Here is an 18,693-nt window from a genome sequence, read left to right as displayed (position 1 = left end):
TTTCTTGCGGTAACATTCGTTGAATGTGAGTTTCATATGTACAACGTATTTCTACTTCCGTACAACCTACAGCGTGCTCACCACCAAAAATTTAGTTTCCATCCATCACCATACGCTTGGCCCCCTTTACTCATTTTGCCCTCCCTGCGCCTCCCCCTCTGGTAACCACTGATCTGCTCATTGACCCGGTGGGTGTTCACAGCATATGCTCTTCACCATATACTTGTGATTTTTCCCACCTTCTTCCGGTAGCTGATTTCTAATTTCATACTATTGTGATTGGAAAAGATGCTTGATAGGATTTCAATCTTAAACTTATTGAGACTTGTCTGGTGTCCCAACACATAATCTAACCTTGAGAATGTACCATGTGTGTTGAGAAGAACGTGTGTTCTGCTGCATTTGCATGGAACGTTCTGTAAGAAGAGAGTGAAAATTCTAAGTCCCTTTACAACATGTAAGCTAATATTCTAAGATAAGATGTATCGATAGCTAGTGAACCTGAATTCGAAGCCTCCTGCTACATATCTCTACGTTCCCACTGAACTGAAGGACTCTGGACTGCTCTGTCTGGGAGAGAAGAAGGCTTGGGGTGGATATTCTCATCGTGAAAGGGCTGTGTGTCCTCACCCCTCCCACTGTGTCTTTTATCACTAGATGTAGCTACCACAGTGGAAACCAGCATTCAGAAGAGCAGGCGGCACATCTTCATCCTGACCCCTGAGGTCACGCACAGCAAGGAGTGTGCCTACGAGTGGGAGATCGCCTTGCACAACACCCTCATCCGGAACGACTCCAAGGCCATCCTGATTGAAATGGAGGCTCTGTGCCCGCCCAGCGGACTGCAGTTTGGGGAGCTTCAGGACTCCCTCAAGCATCTCGTCAAAGTGCAGGGGACCATCAAGTGGAGGGAGGACCTCGTGGCCGACAAACAGTCTCTGAATTCCAAGTTCTGGAAGCACATAAGGTACCACATGCCGGTGCCAAGCCAACTTCCAAGAAAGACTCCCCGCTCGGCATCCTCGAGCGCCCAGGGGCAGCAGTGCTTGCTTTGACGGCTAATGCACTGCGTTTGGGGGATCCAGATCGCTCCCAGCTGGGTCACGCCGCTGTACCAGACACTGGGGGAGGAGGCTCCAGAAATGGGAGTATCGAGGGTATTCAGACTTCAGGTTTCATGCACTGACTTTACTTCCATTTCCCTGGTTCTGGCTGGATGCAAAATACCCCGAGATTTTCATCCTCAGGCTCGCTGTCTCCACCTCACATCCCCTCCCTCGTCTCCCGTGGTTGGTCCTTCTCCATCGTGGCCCAGCATCTTCTCACTACTCTTCCCCTCTCTCTCTCTTTCTCTCTCTCCTTATTCTTTGTTGATATTCTACATTTTGAACATCAAACTGAAAGTTTTAGAGTTAAATTTTAATGTGATCTTGGACACTCAGATCCCCTCAAGCAGAACGCTGGTACTGAATCTTGTTCCCAATGCCAGAATGTGTTCGATTTTATTTGATCAGACGCTTAAGTTGTATCATATCAATACTGTCCATTTGGTTGGAGTACCTTACCCAATTATCATTATATTTAAGTTTTTTTAATTCTAAAATTTCTTTCATATATTTTTATTCTCTTTAGAAATATCTTTTCTTCCTGTACAAGTTATAAAAGAACAGAAAGTATGAAAGAAAAAATAACAGAAATTGTTCATAAATCCATCATCCTAAGATTATGACTTTTAAACATTTTGGTAAATTTGCATTTTAAGAAATTTTAATTTATACTTAAATATACCATTTATATAGCTGAGATTATACAGCATGTAGTTTCTACATTTTTATCTACTTAAAATCATAATAAAAGCATTTGACAAGTCATTCAAATTTTAACGTTTTAAAATATTCATAGTGTTCCAGCTCCTGGTTGTGCTACAGGTGGCATGCCTAATTACTTATTGTTGGATATTTAAGTTGTGTCCAATTTAAATAGTCATCGTTATAAGTAATTCTGCAGTGGCCATATCATTATACTTTATATCTTCCAATTAAAACAACTTTTTTTAAATTTGAGAAACTTTTTTAAATTTAATTTTTTTTAATTTGAGAAACAAATTAAATTTGTTGTAACATTTCCATGAAATAAGTAGGGCATTTTGGCAGAAGTGTTTTAGTAAAACGGAAGTCAATTTGCACAGTCAGGGCCACTCCCATCAGTTCCTTGGAGTTCGCACACCATCAGAGCCCACCCGAGCTAAGGCTGAGGGACCCTCAGACTGGGAGTCCTGTCAGAGCTCAGATTTTGCAAGTGGATGGAGGTCCTATCCTCCACTGAGCTGCTCCTGGGCCTCAGTTTCTGCAACTGAAAAGTGGGAGGATGGAGAAGAAGAGCTGTGAGGGCTTTCTCAGCTCCGATAGCCCAGGGTTCCAAGCCCTACACTCACAGAGAGGTTGGGGAACTGCCAGAAGACCTGGCTTCTCATACCAGCAGTGCCACTAACCTCTCTTAGTTTCTTCTTCTTCTTTCTTTTTAAACAATTGTTGACCTATTTTATTTTTAAATCTTTTTAAAATTTTTATTTTATATTGGAGAACAGTTGATTAACAACGTTGTGTTAGTTTCAGGTGTACAGCAAAGCGATTTAGTTATATATATATACATGTATCTATTCTTTTTCAAATTCTTTTCCCATTTAGGTTATTACAGAATATTTAGCAGAGTTCCCTGTGCTATACTGTAGGTCCCTGTTGGTTGTCTATTTTAAATATAGTGCTATGTATATGTCAATCCCAAACTCCCAATTTATCCCCTGCAAACAAATAAGTTTGTTTTCTAAGTCTGTGCTTCATCTGTACAGTGAGAGTAATAGATGCTTCACCTTCCACACAAGATCCTGTGAATAAAATGAATTCAGTCAAACTTGTTGAGTGTCTACCATATGATCATGGTGAAAATTCCCGTGAATTATAAAAATCACAAGGAATTATTTTTAATTCAGTCAAACCTGAGTACGATAAAATGCAGCTCCTAAGTTTGATGAGTTGTGACAGTCATGCCTACCTGTGTAGTTATCACCCCAAACAAGACAAATATTTCCTTCATCCCAGAAAGATTCCTCCTGCCATTTCTCAGTCAATCCCTCTCCTTCCTCAAAGGCAAACGATGTTCTGATTTCTATCTCCGTGGATTGGTTTTGTCTGATCTTGGAATTCATATCAATACAGTCAGCCAGCATTACTTCCACACAACATAGCATTCATGTATCATTCAGGGAAGGTAAAACCTTTTGTACATTTTTAAATTGGTGTTGTTTCCCTTCATTGTTGATGTGTGGAAATTATTTCTATATTCTGGATACAAGTTCCTTTTCAGAGAGATGTAAGGTGAGAATTTCCTAGGCTTTTACTTATTCATTTTTCAATGGTATTACTGATTGGCAGACATTTACAATTTTGATGACATCCAATTTATCAAATTTTCTTACAAGGTCAGTGCTTTCTGTGTCCTGAAATTTTTTTTTGCTTGTTCCAAGGTCATGGAGATATTCGCCTATGTCTTTATATAAACTGATGATGGTTCCAGCTTTTATGTTTAAGTCTATGGTCCATTGTGAATTAATATTTGTATATAGAATGAGGTAAAGGTCAAGGCTCTTTTCTCCTTTCCCCATAGAGATACCAGTTATTTCAGCGACATTTGTGAAAGGCTTTTCATTCCCTATTGAACTGACATGGTGCCTTGGTCAAATATTTATAGACTATATATATATGGGTCTATTCTTCTCCTCTCTTTTATTTTCTACTTATATGCTCGTGCAAATATCACACTGCCAAGATTACTATTGCCTTATTATAAACCAAGTCAGTGTAATTCCTCTAACTTTGTTCTTTGTTTTTCAAGATTGCTCTGACTATTGTAGATCGTTTGCAATTTCATATAAATTTTGGAAACTGTTTCTCAATTTCTTTGAAAATTCCTCCTGTGATTTGGATAGACTTTATAACCTACAGAGTCTAAAACTGTATAGACTCTATAAACTCTCCAGTTTGTGGAGAACAGATATCTTAACAATGAGTTTCCCAATTCATGAACAAGGTATAGCCCTCCATTCACTGAGGTCTTTCATCTCTCCCAGTAATATCTTGTAGATTTTATAGTAGATACCTTGTACATCTTTCAAACAATTTCTCCTTTGGTATTTGATTTTTTATGCTATTGTAAGTGGTTTGTTTTTTTTAAACAAAGTTGATTTTTTCATATTTCTATTACTAGTATATGGAATTACAACTGATTTTTGTATATTTACCTTGTATTCCGTGGTCTTGCTAAACTCAGTTATTGATTCCAACGGGCTTTATTTGTAGATTTCAAAGGGTGATCTACATAAAATGATGCCCTCTGTCAAAACCAGTAGTTTTATTTCTTCCTTTCCAATATTTATGCCTTGTATTTTTATTTCGAGACGATTTCAGTTACAAACATCCTCATCTTGTTCCCCATCCTAGGAAAACGCCAAGTGTTTCACTATTTATTAAGAAGTTACTTGTAGCTTTCTTATAGGTGCTCTTCATCAGATTAAGAATGGTCCCTTCTAAACACAAAAGACCCCGAACAGCCAAAGCAATCTTGAGAAAGAAAAGCGGAGCTGGAGGAATCAGGCTCCCTGGCTTCAGACTATACTATAAAGCTACAGTAATCAAGACAGTATGGTACTGGCACAAAAACAGAAATATAGATCAATGGAACAGGATAGAAAGCCCAGAGATAAACCCACACACATATGGTCACCTTATCTTTGATAAAGGAGGCAAGAATATACAATGGAGAAAAGACAGCCTCTTCAATAAGTGGTGCTGGGAAAACTGCACAGCTACATGTAAAAGAATGAAATTAGAACACTCTCCAACACCATACACAAAAATAAGCTCAAAATGGATTAGAGACCTAAATGTAAGGCCAGACACTATCAAATTCTTAGAAGAAAACATAGGCAGAACACTCTATGACATAAATCACAGCAAGATCCTTTTTGACCCACCTCCTAGAGAAATGGAAATAAAAACAAAAATAAACAAATGGGACCTATTGAAACTTAAAAGCTTTTGCACAGCAAAGGAAACCATAAGACAAAAAGACAACCCTCAGAATACGAGAAAATATTTGCAAATGAAGCAACTGACAAAGGATTAATCTCCAAAATTTACAGGCAGCTCATGCAGCTCAATATCAAAAAAACAAACAACCCAATCCAAAATGGGCAGAAGACCTAAATAGACATTTCTCCAGAGAAGATATACAGATTGCCAACAAACACATGAAAGGATGCTCAACATCACTAATCATTAGAGAAATGCAAATCAAAACTACAGTGAGGTATCACCTCACACCAGTCAGATAGCCATCATCAAAAAATCTACAAACAATAAATGCTGGAGAGGGTGTGGAGAAAAGGGAACCCTTTTGCACTGTTGGTGGGAATGTAAATTGATACAGCCACTATGGAGAACAGCATGGAGGTTCCTTAAAAAACTAAAAATAGAACTACCATATGACCCAGCAGTCCCACTACTGGGCATATACCCTGAGAAAACCATAATTCAAAAAGAGTCATGTACCAAAATGTTCATTGCAGCACTATTTACAATAGCCAGGACATGGAAGTGTCCTTTGCCAGATGAATGGATAAAGAAGATGTGACACATATATACAATGGAATATTACTCAGCCATAAAAAGAAACGAAATTGAGTTATTTGTAGTGAGGTGGATGGACCTAGAGTCTGTCATACAGAGTAAAGTAAGTCAGAAAGAGAAAGACAAATACCGTATGCTAACACATATATATGGAATCTAAGAAAAAAAAAAGTCATGAAGAACCTAGGGGTAAGACGGGAATAAAGACACAGACCTACTAGAGAATGGACTTGAGCATATGGGGAGGGGGAAGGGTAAGCTGTGACAAGGTGAGAGAGTGGCATGGACATATATACACTACCAAACGTAAGGTAGATAGCTAGTGGGAAGCAGCCGCATAGCACAGGGAGATCAGCTGGATGCTTTGTGACCACCTAGAGGGGTGGGATAGGGAGGGTGGGAGGGAGACGTGAGAGGGAGGAGATATGGGGATATATGTATATGTATAGCTGATTCAGTTTGTTATACAGCCGAAACTAACACACAATTGTAAAGCAATTATACTCTAATAAAGATGTTAAAAAAAAGAATGGTCCTTTCTATTCTCAGTTTCTCAGGTGTTATTAATCAAGAAAGGGTGTTGACGAGTGCAAAATGCTTTTTAATTGCATTTACTGAGATACTTATACGATTTTTCTCTTTTATTATGTGGTGAATGACTTTGATTGGATAAAAAGAATGAAATTCACTCTCATTAAACCTTTTCGCTGCCTGCTGTGGGTTTCATTTTTCATTTTTGTTTGAAAGGTCCAATCACAGACCAGTCTAAAAATGTATCCTGAGTTCCACCACACCATAAAAACTTATTAACACGCTTTCTCCACTGGCCTCCTTTTCTTCTAACCAATTTAAAATCTCAATTTAACACCTCTGCGCCCCTCTTCTACTTCCCAATGGCGAACCACCCACCCCTCAGGTTAAGCAGAAGGCATTAGGACGGAGCCAGGACCCCAGGGCTGGAACCACAAGTCCTCCGCACCTTTGGTTGGCCTCGGGGAGCCGCCCGGTGGCGTTGGGACGACTCCTCGGCCTCCGTCGTGTCCCCAGCCGGCCCCAGCCCCTTCCCCTAAGCGCAGGTGCTGCCCCTCCGCCAGGCCGGGGCTGACAACCTCCTCACCTGGCTCTGGTGCCGGGTGCCCCGCCGCCCGGAGGGTGCGTAGGAGCCGCCCAGGCCCGCCCCCTCCTGGCCCCGCGGCTCGCCCGGCCACCGCCCACGGCCCGCCAGCTCCCGGGACCCAGGCGCGCCGCCCCCGGCCGCAGCCTCCTCGGCCCCCGGCAAGGTGCCGGATTTTCCAGCTGCGCGCCTTTAACCCCGCGAGCGAGCCGCTCCCGGAACCCACGGGCGGCGCGCCCAGCCAGAGAAGCCAGTACCCCGAGCGCCGCGAGGAGCGCGCACGCCGACCCGGAGCGCCCCCACTGAGGAGCATCCCCGGACCCGCGGGAGCCCGCCCCGAAGCGCCCGGAACCCGACACACCCAAGACCAGGAACGCCCCCGCGCAGGAGCATCCTTAGACTGGGAGCGGCGCGGGGCCGCGGCACCCCCAGACCGGAAGCACTGCGGTCCCAGAGCGTCCTCGCGGAGGAGCGGGAGTGGGAGGACCCGGACCGAGAGCAAACCCAGTCAGGGAGCGTCCCAGACCCAGGACACAGCCCAGGCCGCGGGGCCAGAAGCAGCGCCGCACCCGCGGCCTCGGCCAGCCGAGTTTTGCCAGACGCTTTTTCTTTCTTCAGACTTTCTGTTCTTTTTCAGCTTTCTCTGGTTGCGTTATCTCTTGCGTTACGCTTGCGGCTCCTCTCCTTTCTGGTTTCACGGTGGTAGGAAGGCAGCTTTTGCTCTTTCTCAACTGCCTCGCCATCGGGTGTCCAGGGGAACAGCCGCCCCCTCCCCAGCCTCCGGACGCCTTCTGAAGGTAAGGACAGACCTGCCTCTGCCACCTGCGGCCCCTCCCACTGCCCTCTGCTGCCGGCTGGGGACAAGGGGCGACCCAGCCTCAGGGGCAGGGGTTCTGAAAGATCAGTTAAAAATGCATGCATATACATATAGCTATTATATATAATATATTATTTTAAATAATTAGCACATATGCATACATATGTGTGTATCCACACGAATAACTGGTGATTCAGCGTCATCAACTTTCCCTAATAGTGTAGTTATAGTGGTTAAACCAGTCCCAGTTTTTTTCTAGAAAGGTGAGAACAGCTAAAAGAAGTGATAGTTTTCATTTATTAAGCAGTTACTTGTGTCTGACACTTTTAGATGCATCATTTTCGCTTAAGCCTCCTACAGGCCAAATGCAGTATGCTTCTTAAGAGGAGGGGAACCGAGCCCAGAGAGGTTCAGTAGTTTACCCAAGGGCATCCAGCTACTAAGTAACAGATCCCAGATTCACACCCAGATTTTCCTGATTTCAAAACCTTCGTCTGCATCCCAGGTGCCTCCAGGAGTTAGAAGCCCGGCAGCTGTACTGCGGTTAGCAGACCAACAGATGACTGGGCAGCCCCTTCAGGTACAGGCACCTGAGCTCGCTGTATTACATAACACCCATTTGGTGCTGTGCAGTGCTGGACTCTGGGGCCCACTTTCCAAATCTGAGGGCCTTGGATGGGCCAGGAGGAGGTAAATTTGGAGGAAACTGGGTTTGTGCAGGTTCTGGGCTAGCTAGAGAGCTTCCATGCGCAGGCAGCCACTGGGCCAAACTGCTAGGACCTCAGGGAGTGTGCAGCTGGAAGTGTGGAGGGTGACCCCAACGGCAGGACCAGGGGTGGAGGCTGGGGAAGCGTAAGGGTAGCAACAGCAGACGTTGTGTGACCAGGACTGTGGGATGGGAATGATTCTCCTGGCCTCCCCAAGAGAAACCTATTTTGAAACCTATAAATTCTTCTTAGAGTGGAAGTGTGTGCACGCATATACACGCTTGTACGTGTGCGTGATGTCCAAGATCATTTTCTCCGCTTGGCATTTGATTGTTTTGTCATCTCAAAAGATGAATGAACAAACACTGTTTGATCATTTCACCTGGTCTAGTCTCAGGTTCCTTGAGAGAAGGAGCTCTGAAGTGGCCTAGCAACTCTGAGTTTCTGTGCATTATTTTTTCTAGAGAACCGTCACTTTGCTCAGAATGGGGTCTATACACAGGGCAGTTGGGCAGAACGAGGAGCTCAGGAGATGACCCTTCAGATGCTCTGGAGGCACCTCTGACTGTGTAGCCTTCGGGGCAGAGGGAGTGGTCAGCTTGGATCTGACCCTCACCCAGGGTCACACAATCTTTGGAAGAGAGCCTTTTTCATTTAGAGAAAACTTCATGCCGTCGGGTGATTTACGGAACGTTTGTGAGTTTTCTTGGGGTGTGTGTGTGTGTGTGCGTGCACATACGTACCTACCTGTGCACACATACACGTATTCGTACGTATACATGCACGTATATTTATATCTTAATTATTAGGTGTTCTTATTAATTATATGTTTAGGATATTTTAAATTTACTTTTAAGTATAGAAGTAAGTCCCCTGGATCTGTGTCTGCCAGGATGATTGCCCTAGACTTAACATCAGTCGTTAGAACATACTTTGCAGGATGTTATGATTTAAGAAGCATGTCACAGGTAGAAGATTATCTTAATCTTTTAACAATGGATCAGATAATCACGTAAGACTCCAAACTGTACATATTTTATGAATTTGATGCATTCATTAATTCAGCAAATAACAAACAAGCAAACAAACATAAGATGATAGTACGTCAGTTGGTGATAAGTGCTAGGAATAAAAGAACAAACAAAGTGGGAGAGCAAAGACAGAGAGAGGTGTGTGTATGTGCGCACGCACGTGCTTGTGTGTGTGCACTCGGTCACACGCTTGTGTGTATTCGCTCTCAAGCAGATGTTAGATTTTTCTATGTTCGATTTTCCGTAGATTGCTCAGGGAGGCCCTGTACAATATAACTACAGTATCAACCAACTCTAAAGGAAAGACAGGATTTTTAACTCATGATAGAGTAGTAATTAGGAGCCATTTGGGAAAAATAAGTTAGACCCTATCTTCATACCAAACAACAAAGTTAATTGTTAAAGGGTAAAAAATTAAATGCAAAAAAACCCTATTAAGCCATAAAAATGAAGAAAATACAGGTAGGTATCTATCTGACTACTGAGGGCAAAGGAATGTTCTAAATGTAACAGTTACGGAAAAGTCACAAAAGAATGATAGGTTTGACTGCATAAATAGAAAATTGTCCATATGTTAAGACATCAGAAGAGGAATTGGAAAGGAAAACTGTGCAACAAGTTGAAAAAAAACACTAAAAATTTAAGAACTGGACAAAAAAGCATAAAAAATGGAAATAAAATAGCTAAAAAATACATGATTAATATTTTGCCTCATTTATACCAATAGAAATGCAGATTAATAAGCCATGAGATACCATTTTACCAATTTAAATACCTACTTAGATTTAAAGAATGAGCGTGCTCAAATGCTTCTGTGGGTATAGGGGAGGGATATTGTCTTTCACTGCTGAGGGGTATGAATGATTACATTTCTGGGTGCGGCTTGGCGGTATGCATTCATCCTGTTTAAAATGTACTCTTTGACTCATAGACTATACTGCCATGAAGTAGCACCAAGAAAATAATAAGAAATGTAGATGAGTAATAATAGCTTAGTGATATTTATTATTCACCAGTTACTATTTGCCGTAGTAACTCATGGAACCTTCACATCAGCTCTGGGAGATAGTATTGTTATTCCCTTTTACGGATGAAGTGATTGAGGAACAGAGATGGTAAGTGACCAGCCCAATGTTATTCAGCTGGTAAAGAGTAGAATGAGGATTCAACCAGCCAGTCTGGTGCCAGAGGTCAGGCTCCAAAAACTGATCTGTACTGCCTTACATGAGAAGATGGTCATGGGGTTATTTTATAGTAAAATACATCTTGTAAATTATAATATATCCTCAAGAAGGAATATTGTGTGGCAATTAAAATGATAACAGAGTATTTTCTGACACAGGAAAATGCTGTTTTATTAAGTAGGAACAGCAGGATATGAGATTATTTAAAACCTTAATTATTTGAAGATATATAGAAAAAGTATAAGAGAATGCTAAAGTATTATGCATGTTGAGATTATTTTCTCCTTTTCTATTTTCATGTTATAAGTGTCCTATAATGGGAATATGTTACTTTAGAAATCAGAAATTTTTTTAAGAGAAAGAAGAACAAAAGAAAGAGAAGAAGAAATTTAAAGATTATGAAAAGGCCAAAAAATGGGACCATCATCAAATATAACACTAAAAGAACCCCCAAAATTCCCATACGCAAGAAATGTAATATTTATATCCTCCTACATATATTTCGTTAATACTTACTAGGGTATCTATGACAGATTTGCCTTTTGGAAATGAGTTCCATTATTTAATATCTTAATCTTTTAAATCCATGGTAAGTACATTAAAAATTTTATATAGACACATAGAGCAGGGCAAATGTCAGCTAATTTGCATGCTGGGATCTTAACATGTTTCATATTGAAACTCAGAGTTAACTCATCAGAATGCTGAGTAATCTCATAATAACTTTATCTCTTAGTAAACCTTGATAATTAAAAAAAATCAAACAAAAATCCCCAGCAGTGCCCTTTGCAAGGCTGTGTCGACCTAAACCAGAGGAAACAACACTTTTCATTCTACCTGAGATAAGAGGATGGAGAGAGTTCATAATAGAGTGGTGTGTGTGGGCTGGAGGACTGATTTCAAACCGTAGCCATCTTCTAAGTTGGTTATGAATAGTTGGCACTTTCCACACATACTCTCCCTCTGTCTTTACATTATTGATTATCACCTCTCGGAAATTTCATCAAAGGCTCAGCGATGTTATTCATAAGGCTTGATGTGAAAGGTTTGGCAGTTTAGCCATTAAACTTCACCAAGGATTTGGGCGTTAACAGTACTCTTTTTTAGTGCGGCAGGGGCAGTGAGTGACAGTTGGTGAAAGAATTATTTGGGGTTGAATGGTTACCATGCACCCAGGAAGGCTTCATAAATACTTACTTCAGTACTTTTGGCAGATAGACCTTCTTATCAACCCATTTTGGTCATGAGCAAACAGGCTCTGTGACTTCTAAGTAACTTGCCCGACGTTGCACAGCTTGTCGAGACTCAAGCAGGAACGCCAGTCCAGTGGTGTGGGCCCAAAATCCAAGCTCCTTCCATCGTGCTGTGCTTCCTATGCCCAGTGGGGCTAGGTGTGTGGTATACAGGGAGCATGTGTTTGTTTATGAAATAGACTTGGTGTATGAGCCCCCATGCACCCTTCCTCTACTCTCTCAACTTGTAATTAGTAGAACCAAAGATAGGTTGCAGTAGGATCAAAATTCAACACAGGTTTGCATTCATTGAGTGGGTGTGGATCAGGCATCCGGATGGCAGGAAACTCCCAGATTTGTGTCTTCATTTCCTAAAATAAATACTAGGGGCATGTGAGTGTAGACACGTGCACACACGTGCACACACCTTTTCCTCTTAACAAGGGTTAATCAGTGCTTACTTTGTGGGAGGCGTTGATTTTAGTGATACAGTGATGAACAAAACAGACTTAGTTCCTAACTTAGTTCTGAAGAAAGAACAATATTTAAAAATTCAGCCCATAAGTGAAGATTGTGATGAACATTTTGGTGTGGTGAGAGGGAAAAAAAGCGGCTGGAACACACACACCCCTACATGGGCAGACTGTCCATTCATAGGATGGTAGATTTTCTGGAAATACTGTCGTCCTCAACTTTGACTTTGGAGGTAAGATTTAGTAGACCAGACCTAAAATACGGCAGGCTCTCTTCTCTTAGAAATCTGCATTATTAGGGATTTCCCCTGGGTGCCCAAATTTATGCCTTGAAATTTTATTAATTCTACATGGCTGGAAGTTCTGAGGAAAACTGGTGACTCTATGAAGGGATATAAAAATTTGCTGGGCTGATTTTTTTAAAGTCTGTATGCCAGACGACTTTTTAAAACCTCCTGCGTGAGACAGGTATGCTTTTGTTTGAAAGTCTTGGCCGAACCTGTCTTATTCTGTTTTCCAGAGAAACCATCTGAAGCAGAATCATAAACATGCATCGTAGAGAAATACCCCTGACACTTTTGGTGCTTATGTTTATAAGAACCTCAGGTAAGTAGTTATAATCAATCACAAACATACTTCATTGGTCGTCTAGAGGGAATATCAAAGTTTGGCTTATTTATGTGGGGGTGGTTACTGAAGATGTTGGATTTATTAAAATTTGTGGTTTAAAATTTTACTTAAGAAAGTTGCCAACCATTTGGTATGCCTGGAATAGAGAATAAAAGATTCATAGCGGGCTTCCCTGGTGGCGCAGTGGTTGGGAGTCTGCCTGCCGAGGCAGGGAACACGGGTTCGTGCCCCGGTCCGGGAAGATCCCACATGCCGCGGAGCGGCTGGGCCCGTGAGCCATGGCCGCTGAGCCTGCGCGTCCGGAGCTTGTGCTCCACAACGGGAGAGGCCACAACAGTGAGAGGCCCGCGTACCGCAAAAAAAAAAAAAAAAAAAAAGAAAGGATTCAGCCCTATGAGTTTATGTAGAGAGAGCAGGAAGTGAAAACTTTTATCCTGAAATACATTTGTCTGAGATAAAAATTTGCTTAGTTTCACGTTATTTGAAACTGAAGCGATCACAGCCGTCCTTGTTCCTGATTTTTACAAAGTTTTAACACATTGTTTCCTCCCCGAAAGGAAGGCAAAAATTCATCTCATTATCTAGGTAGTGAGGAAGGTGAGTGGGAATACCTTACAGATCTTAAAGAAAATATGAGAGTTAGAAGGAATACATTAGAAAGAGTCTGCTCGGACCAGGAAGACAGGTAGGCTTTGCGTCCGGTGTCAGGTACCGATTTTAATTTATTAGAAGTCACTGCTTGGAGACTCTCACTGAGAAGGTTCTGAGACCTCAGCAGGTTCTCTGAAGAAGAGTTCCGTGATTGATTAACAAGGTTCTCCAAAGGCTTTGGAGAAGAAGGAAGGGGCACGATTGTTGATTTGCCTTGATCCAGTATCTGGAGGAGGGAAGACATGAGCGCATGTCCCCTACTTTGAGAATTACTAATGAAGAGATTACAGTTGGGTTATTGATACTTTCAAACAATTCAGGTCCAATATCTGGGTATATTTACTTAAGAGGATCTATGTATCGTTGAGATCCGTACAGTGCAACATTACCCAGGTGTTAAGAGACAGACCTCTTCTTGTTGATACGGAAGGACCTGTCAGAACAGGTGAGAGAGACCAAGATGTAGGAAAGTGTGCACCACATGAAAAGGCCCCCTGCTCTAAAGGCCCCTATGGACATAGGCTGATAACCTTGCTCCCAGGTTATTATGAAAACATGCTGCAGGCTCCCAACAGCCACGCAGCCTTTGCTGTAAGGGTGCTAGGGTCCCAGCTCTATGTCCTTTGAGGTGTTTGAAGAGCACCTTTTGTGAAAGGGTCTCTGTAGGCAGACTTGACAATATTTTACGTGTCAGATTCATTTAGCTGAAGTTGGATGACCTCCTATTATTGCCGAAACTCAAGACAATTCCAAACCCAGACATCATTGCAGAGGCTGTAGTCTCTTGACCCTACTGGATCGTGGTGCTCCATTCTTGTAAGATGGGGAGGGTGTTCTGGGCCATCCATACACTTTGAGCTCCACTCATTTCTCCAATCAAAAGCCATTTCAAATCAACAAAACCTGCAATGTTAAATGTAAGATTAGATCTCTGAAGCCATTAGCTGTGTGGGGAATATGAACTTTCAACTGCCAACCATGCACCCTGGAGAGTATGAGGTCCAGGCTAGGTTTCTTTAAGTGATAACTGTCCCCAAAGAGGAATAAGTGCCTATGTCTGTACAAACACCGGCACAGGGGTTCATAGAAGCTTTTTTTTTTTCATTGATTTTTATTGGAGTATAGTTGATTTACAGTGTTGTGTTAGTTTCTGCTGTACAGCAAAGTGAATCAGTTATACATATACATATATCCACTCATTTTTAGATTCTGTTCCCATATAGGTCATTAGAGTACTGAGTAGAGTTCACTGTGCTATACAGTAGGTTCTTATTAGTTATCTATTTTATATATAAGAGTGTTTGTATGTCAAACCCAGTCTCCCAATTTATCCCTCCCCCCCCGACCTTTCCCCTTTGGTAATCATGTTTGTTTTCTACACCTGTGACTCCAGTTTTTAAAATAGGTTCATTTGTACCACATTTTTAGATTCCATATATAAGCTATATCATCCGCTATTTTTCTTTCTGTTTCTGACTTACTTCACTCAGTATGACAATTTCTAGGCCCATCCATGTCGCTGCAAATGGCATTATTTTGTTCTTTCTTATGGCTGAGTAATATTCCACTGTATATATGTACCAGGTCTTCTTTATCCATTCCTCCATCGATGGACATTTAGGTTGCTTCCGTGTCCTGGCTATTGTGAATAGTGCTGCAGTGAACATTGGGGTGCATGTACCTTTTCGACTTATGGTTTTCTCCAGATATATGCCCAGGAGTGGGATTGCTGGATCATATGGTAGCTCTCATAGAAGCTTTTTCATGATTGACCAAAACCTCGAAATCACCCAAATGTTCAACACCAATAGAATGGATAAATAAATTGTCAAATACTACCACAATTAGATACTACATAACTATGAAAAAGAGAACAGATCACCACTACATGCAGCAACATGATTGCCCATCATAGACGTAATGATGTCCAAAAAGTCCAGACACAATAGAGCACATGATGTATGACTTCTGCACTTTGTTATATGTAGATTATTTCCTAAAACTAGAAAATAAATCAAGCTGTTAATGACCTACCATCCTTTCAGGTGTCAGTTAAAACTAACACCCACATTTACACATGCATCACACCTTCTAAGCTGAAGTCCTGAATTGTGAGATGAAGATTTAATAACAACCACCAGATGCAAGGTTGATGTTCACTAAATGTTGTGCTTCTGGGTAGGTTTGACAGCCATGTTTTCAAAGAGTGTTTTTGCCATTAGAGCCACCTCCTCTCTACCTTGTGGTTAACAACCTTGTGGTTAAAATCAGACAATTGCTTTGAGAAATAAACCCTGACTATAGAGAAAGCATGTTCTCTGTGGCCTCAGAGAATTGCTCTGTTCAGTTTAAGAGTTCTCATTCTCAAAATACAGCCAAAGGTTGCTGCTGAAAGACAGGATACAGGGAAGGTCCATTCACACTGACTTTGAACTGCTGGAAGTGAAGAAGGAGGGAAATGATGACCCTGTACAGCACAAAGGATCAGATAAATTTCTAAAGCCAGAGTATCTGGGTTAGTTGAGAAAGAAGGAAGAAGAGAGAGAGACAGAGAGAGAGACAGAGAGAGAGAGAGAGAGAGAGAGAGAGGAGGGAGAGGGAGAGGGAGAGGGAGAGAGAGAGATCTCAGAAAGAGGAAGTGACAGATACCCAGATTTGCAGTGAGTCAATATGAATTAATTATCAGTATGAACTGTTTGCATCATGTATTGAGTATCCACATGGTAACCTAGAGAGGTAATGGATTTATACACATGTAGGCGCACCTTTAACCATCCCCACGTCTGCCCGGGGAATGGTTAGGTAGAGTGGTTGAGAACAAGACCCGTGAGACTTCTGACGATACAAGTGGAAAACTCTGCGGTCTGTAGGTTTCTCTTTTTATTATCCTTGGAGATTCCTCAGCTAGGGATGTTTTGAGGTAGGTGTGGCAACACTGTGACTTTGGTGGCTTTCCTTAAGAGGAAGCTGTAATGTGTAACATTTCTTTTAAAAGATTACAGTGAATTTATGTGTCTTCTAGCTTTGGTAGGTTAAGTTCCGGTATCTTCCTGTTTGGGAGAAGCTGTTGGAAGGTTTTTCTGTCTTCATTTATATTCTGAAAGTGCCTTAGTGTTAGAAAGACTGACCTCCTGTTTTTTAGTGTTGGAAAGATTGACCCTAAAATAAAAGAATCCACAGAAATGAGACATTGAGACTTTTCAGGATGCCACTGACCCAGCTTCTTCACCTAATGCATTAGGGAAAAAAATTTACCTTTGTTATTCTGTTTTTATATTTTTCTTTTACTTTGCTAATCTTTAGAAGAAACTTGTACCTCGCGTCTTCACATTACTGCAGTTGAAGGGGAACCTTTCTATCTGAAGTATTGTTCATCTTCATCTGAGCATGAGAATAAAACAACCACCATAAAATGGTACAAAAATGAATCGCATGGACCCCTTGAGCTGAGCTCGAGTAGTTCACCCAGAATTATTTTGCTCGATTATGTTTTGGAGTTTTGGCCAGTTCATTTGAATGACAGTGGATCTTACTCTATCCGAATGGGGTGAGTATACCTTCTCTTTGTGTTGGCGTATTTCATAGCACTCTTGGACTTTGTTCGGCAAATCAAATATACAGTCATTGGGAAGGTCAGATACTCCATCCATTTCCTTCTCCCTACTCTTCCTACAGCATGAAATAAATACTTCATTCTTGAAAAATTAAATTAAATACTGCCCTGTGTTTATTTTCTTAGTAATCGTAATGAAAGGAGATGACCTTAGTATGATTTACTTTTAGGTGATCCTTGCCAAAGATAAGTGAGGATTGAATGAAATTCATTTTTAAATTCAGCTGCTTCCATTGCCTAGAGCTGCCGGTCAAAGGAAATAAATGGCGAGCGCTTCGTAGTGTTATGAGCAGGTAGTGAAGGAGGGCAGTGTCAGCTTCCTGGGTGGTAACGTCAAGCTGGGGAGATGGGTTGGTATTGGTGTAGACACATCCTAGTCCAGTTTTCAGGGGTTTGTTGAGAGCCAGGTGGCGGTACTGGTGAAAGACGTGTGTGTCAGCCAATGACAAATTTATAGCCAGGGACAGTGACAGAGGGGAACACCGAAAGGGCTTTGCACAGCCTTCTCAGGCTAACCCTAGAGTCTTCCAGGGTATTCGTAGTCAAGAATCCTAAATTCTGTGAAATGACGGCAACCCACTGAATGTGTCCATGATTATTACTGAACTTGGTTCTCTTTATACTTTATTTTGTGAGATGGGGAAGGAGTAACTGGGACAAGAAAACTTCTATGTGATGAACCGTTAGTGAGAACATTGATGGCATAGTGTTTATCCAGTACATTTGTGATGTTGTGTCTGTACTTATGTATGTGTGTTTTTTTTTTGTTTTTTTTTTTTTGCGGTACGTGGGCCTCTCACTGTTGTGGCCTCTCCCGTTGCGGAGCACAGGCTCCGGACGCGCAGGCTCAGCGGCCATGGCTCACGGGCCCAGCCACTCCGCGGCATGTGGGATCTTCCCGGACCGGGGCATGAACCCGTGTCCCCTGCCTCGGCAGGCGGACTCTCAACCACTGCACCACCAGGGAAGCCCCACAGTGAAATCTTGATAGCACTCCTGTAGTTTTGCACAAAAAGGGGTCATTTTGGTTTGTTTTTATATATGGGAACTCCCAGGAGTTAGAAAGAAGTTCAGAAACTCTTGTTAACCAATGAATTTTATGTGACCTTTTAAGAGGGACGATTCCAGAAGTAGGTCACAACTGGGTCTTTTCAAACTAAGGCAGAATGTGTACTCACAGTAGGGGTAGAGGAAGAAGAAGATCTCCCTAATCCTGATTGAAGAAAGACGTGATTCAAGTGCACAAACTATTCTGGAGAAGGCAGAAAGGACAAATTGATGGGGAGAGTCAGTCATCTACAAATGTCACTTGGAGACAGGGAGGGACAGGGGCATTAACTGTCTTTCTGATGTGAAAGGTGGAGAACACAGCCTGGGGTAGGAAGAGAAAGTGGACTCGTCAGGTGGAGGCAGGATGTCAGAGAGGCATGGAGGGGCCAGGAATAGGACAGGGAGGGTGGCGGGCTCAGAGTGCTGTGTGATAAGCTTTGAAGCGGTTGGAGGCTGATGAATAACACGAGACTAAAGCGATGGTGGGCGCAGCAGCCTTGACTGTGG

The 18,693-nt window shown here is 42.1% G+C and overlaps 2 protein-coding genes across 7 annotated transcripts in view; both read left to right on the top strand.

Moving 5' to 3' along the window:
- IL1RL1 (interleukin 1 receptor like 1) overlaps positions 1–2,810 on the top strand; it is a 39,566-nt gene extending 36,756 nt beyond the window's left edge. For all 5 annotated transcript variants that reach the window (XM_079940835.1, XM_079940838.1, XM_079940834.1 and 2 more), the window contains one exon: positions 658–2,810. In XM_079940835.1, the coding sequence (XP_079796961.1) occupies positions 658–1,055 (398 nt within the window). In that variant the 3' untranslated portion in view covers positions 1,056–2,810. The remainder of the gene's footprint in view (positions 1–657) is intronic.
- Positions 2,811–7,497: 4,687 nt separating this feature from the next.
- The window catches only part of IL18R1 (interleukin 18 receptor 1), a 38,747-nt gene continuing 27,551 nt past the window's right edge, over positions 7,498–18,693 (top strand). The window contains exons 1-3 of one of the 2 annotated variants that reach the window (XM_079940297.1): positions 7,498–7,595; positions 12,763–12,848; positions 16,827–17,070. In XM_079940297.1, the coding sequence (XP_079796423.1) occupies positions 12,791–12,848; positions 16,827–17,070 (302 nt within the window). In that variant the 5' untranslated portion in view covers positions 7,498–7,595; positions 12,763–12,790. The remainder of the gene's footprint in view (positions 7,596–12,762; positions 12,849–16,826; positions 17,071–18,693) is intronic. The other variant, XM_079940298.1, reaches the window with a different exon arrangement.

The sequence above is a fragment of the Stenella coeruleoalba genome (assembly GCF_951394435.1).
Source record: "Stenella coeruleoalba genome assembly, chromosome: 13".
In the NCBI taxonomy this organism is placed as follows: Eukaryota; Metazoa; Chordata; class Mammalia; order Artiodactyla; family Delphinidae; genus Stenella; species Stenella coeruleoalba.
This window is presented reverse-complemented; position numbering and strand designations above follow the sequence as displayed.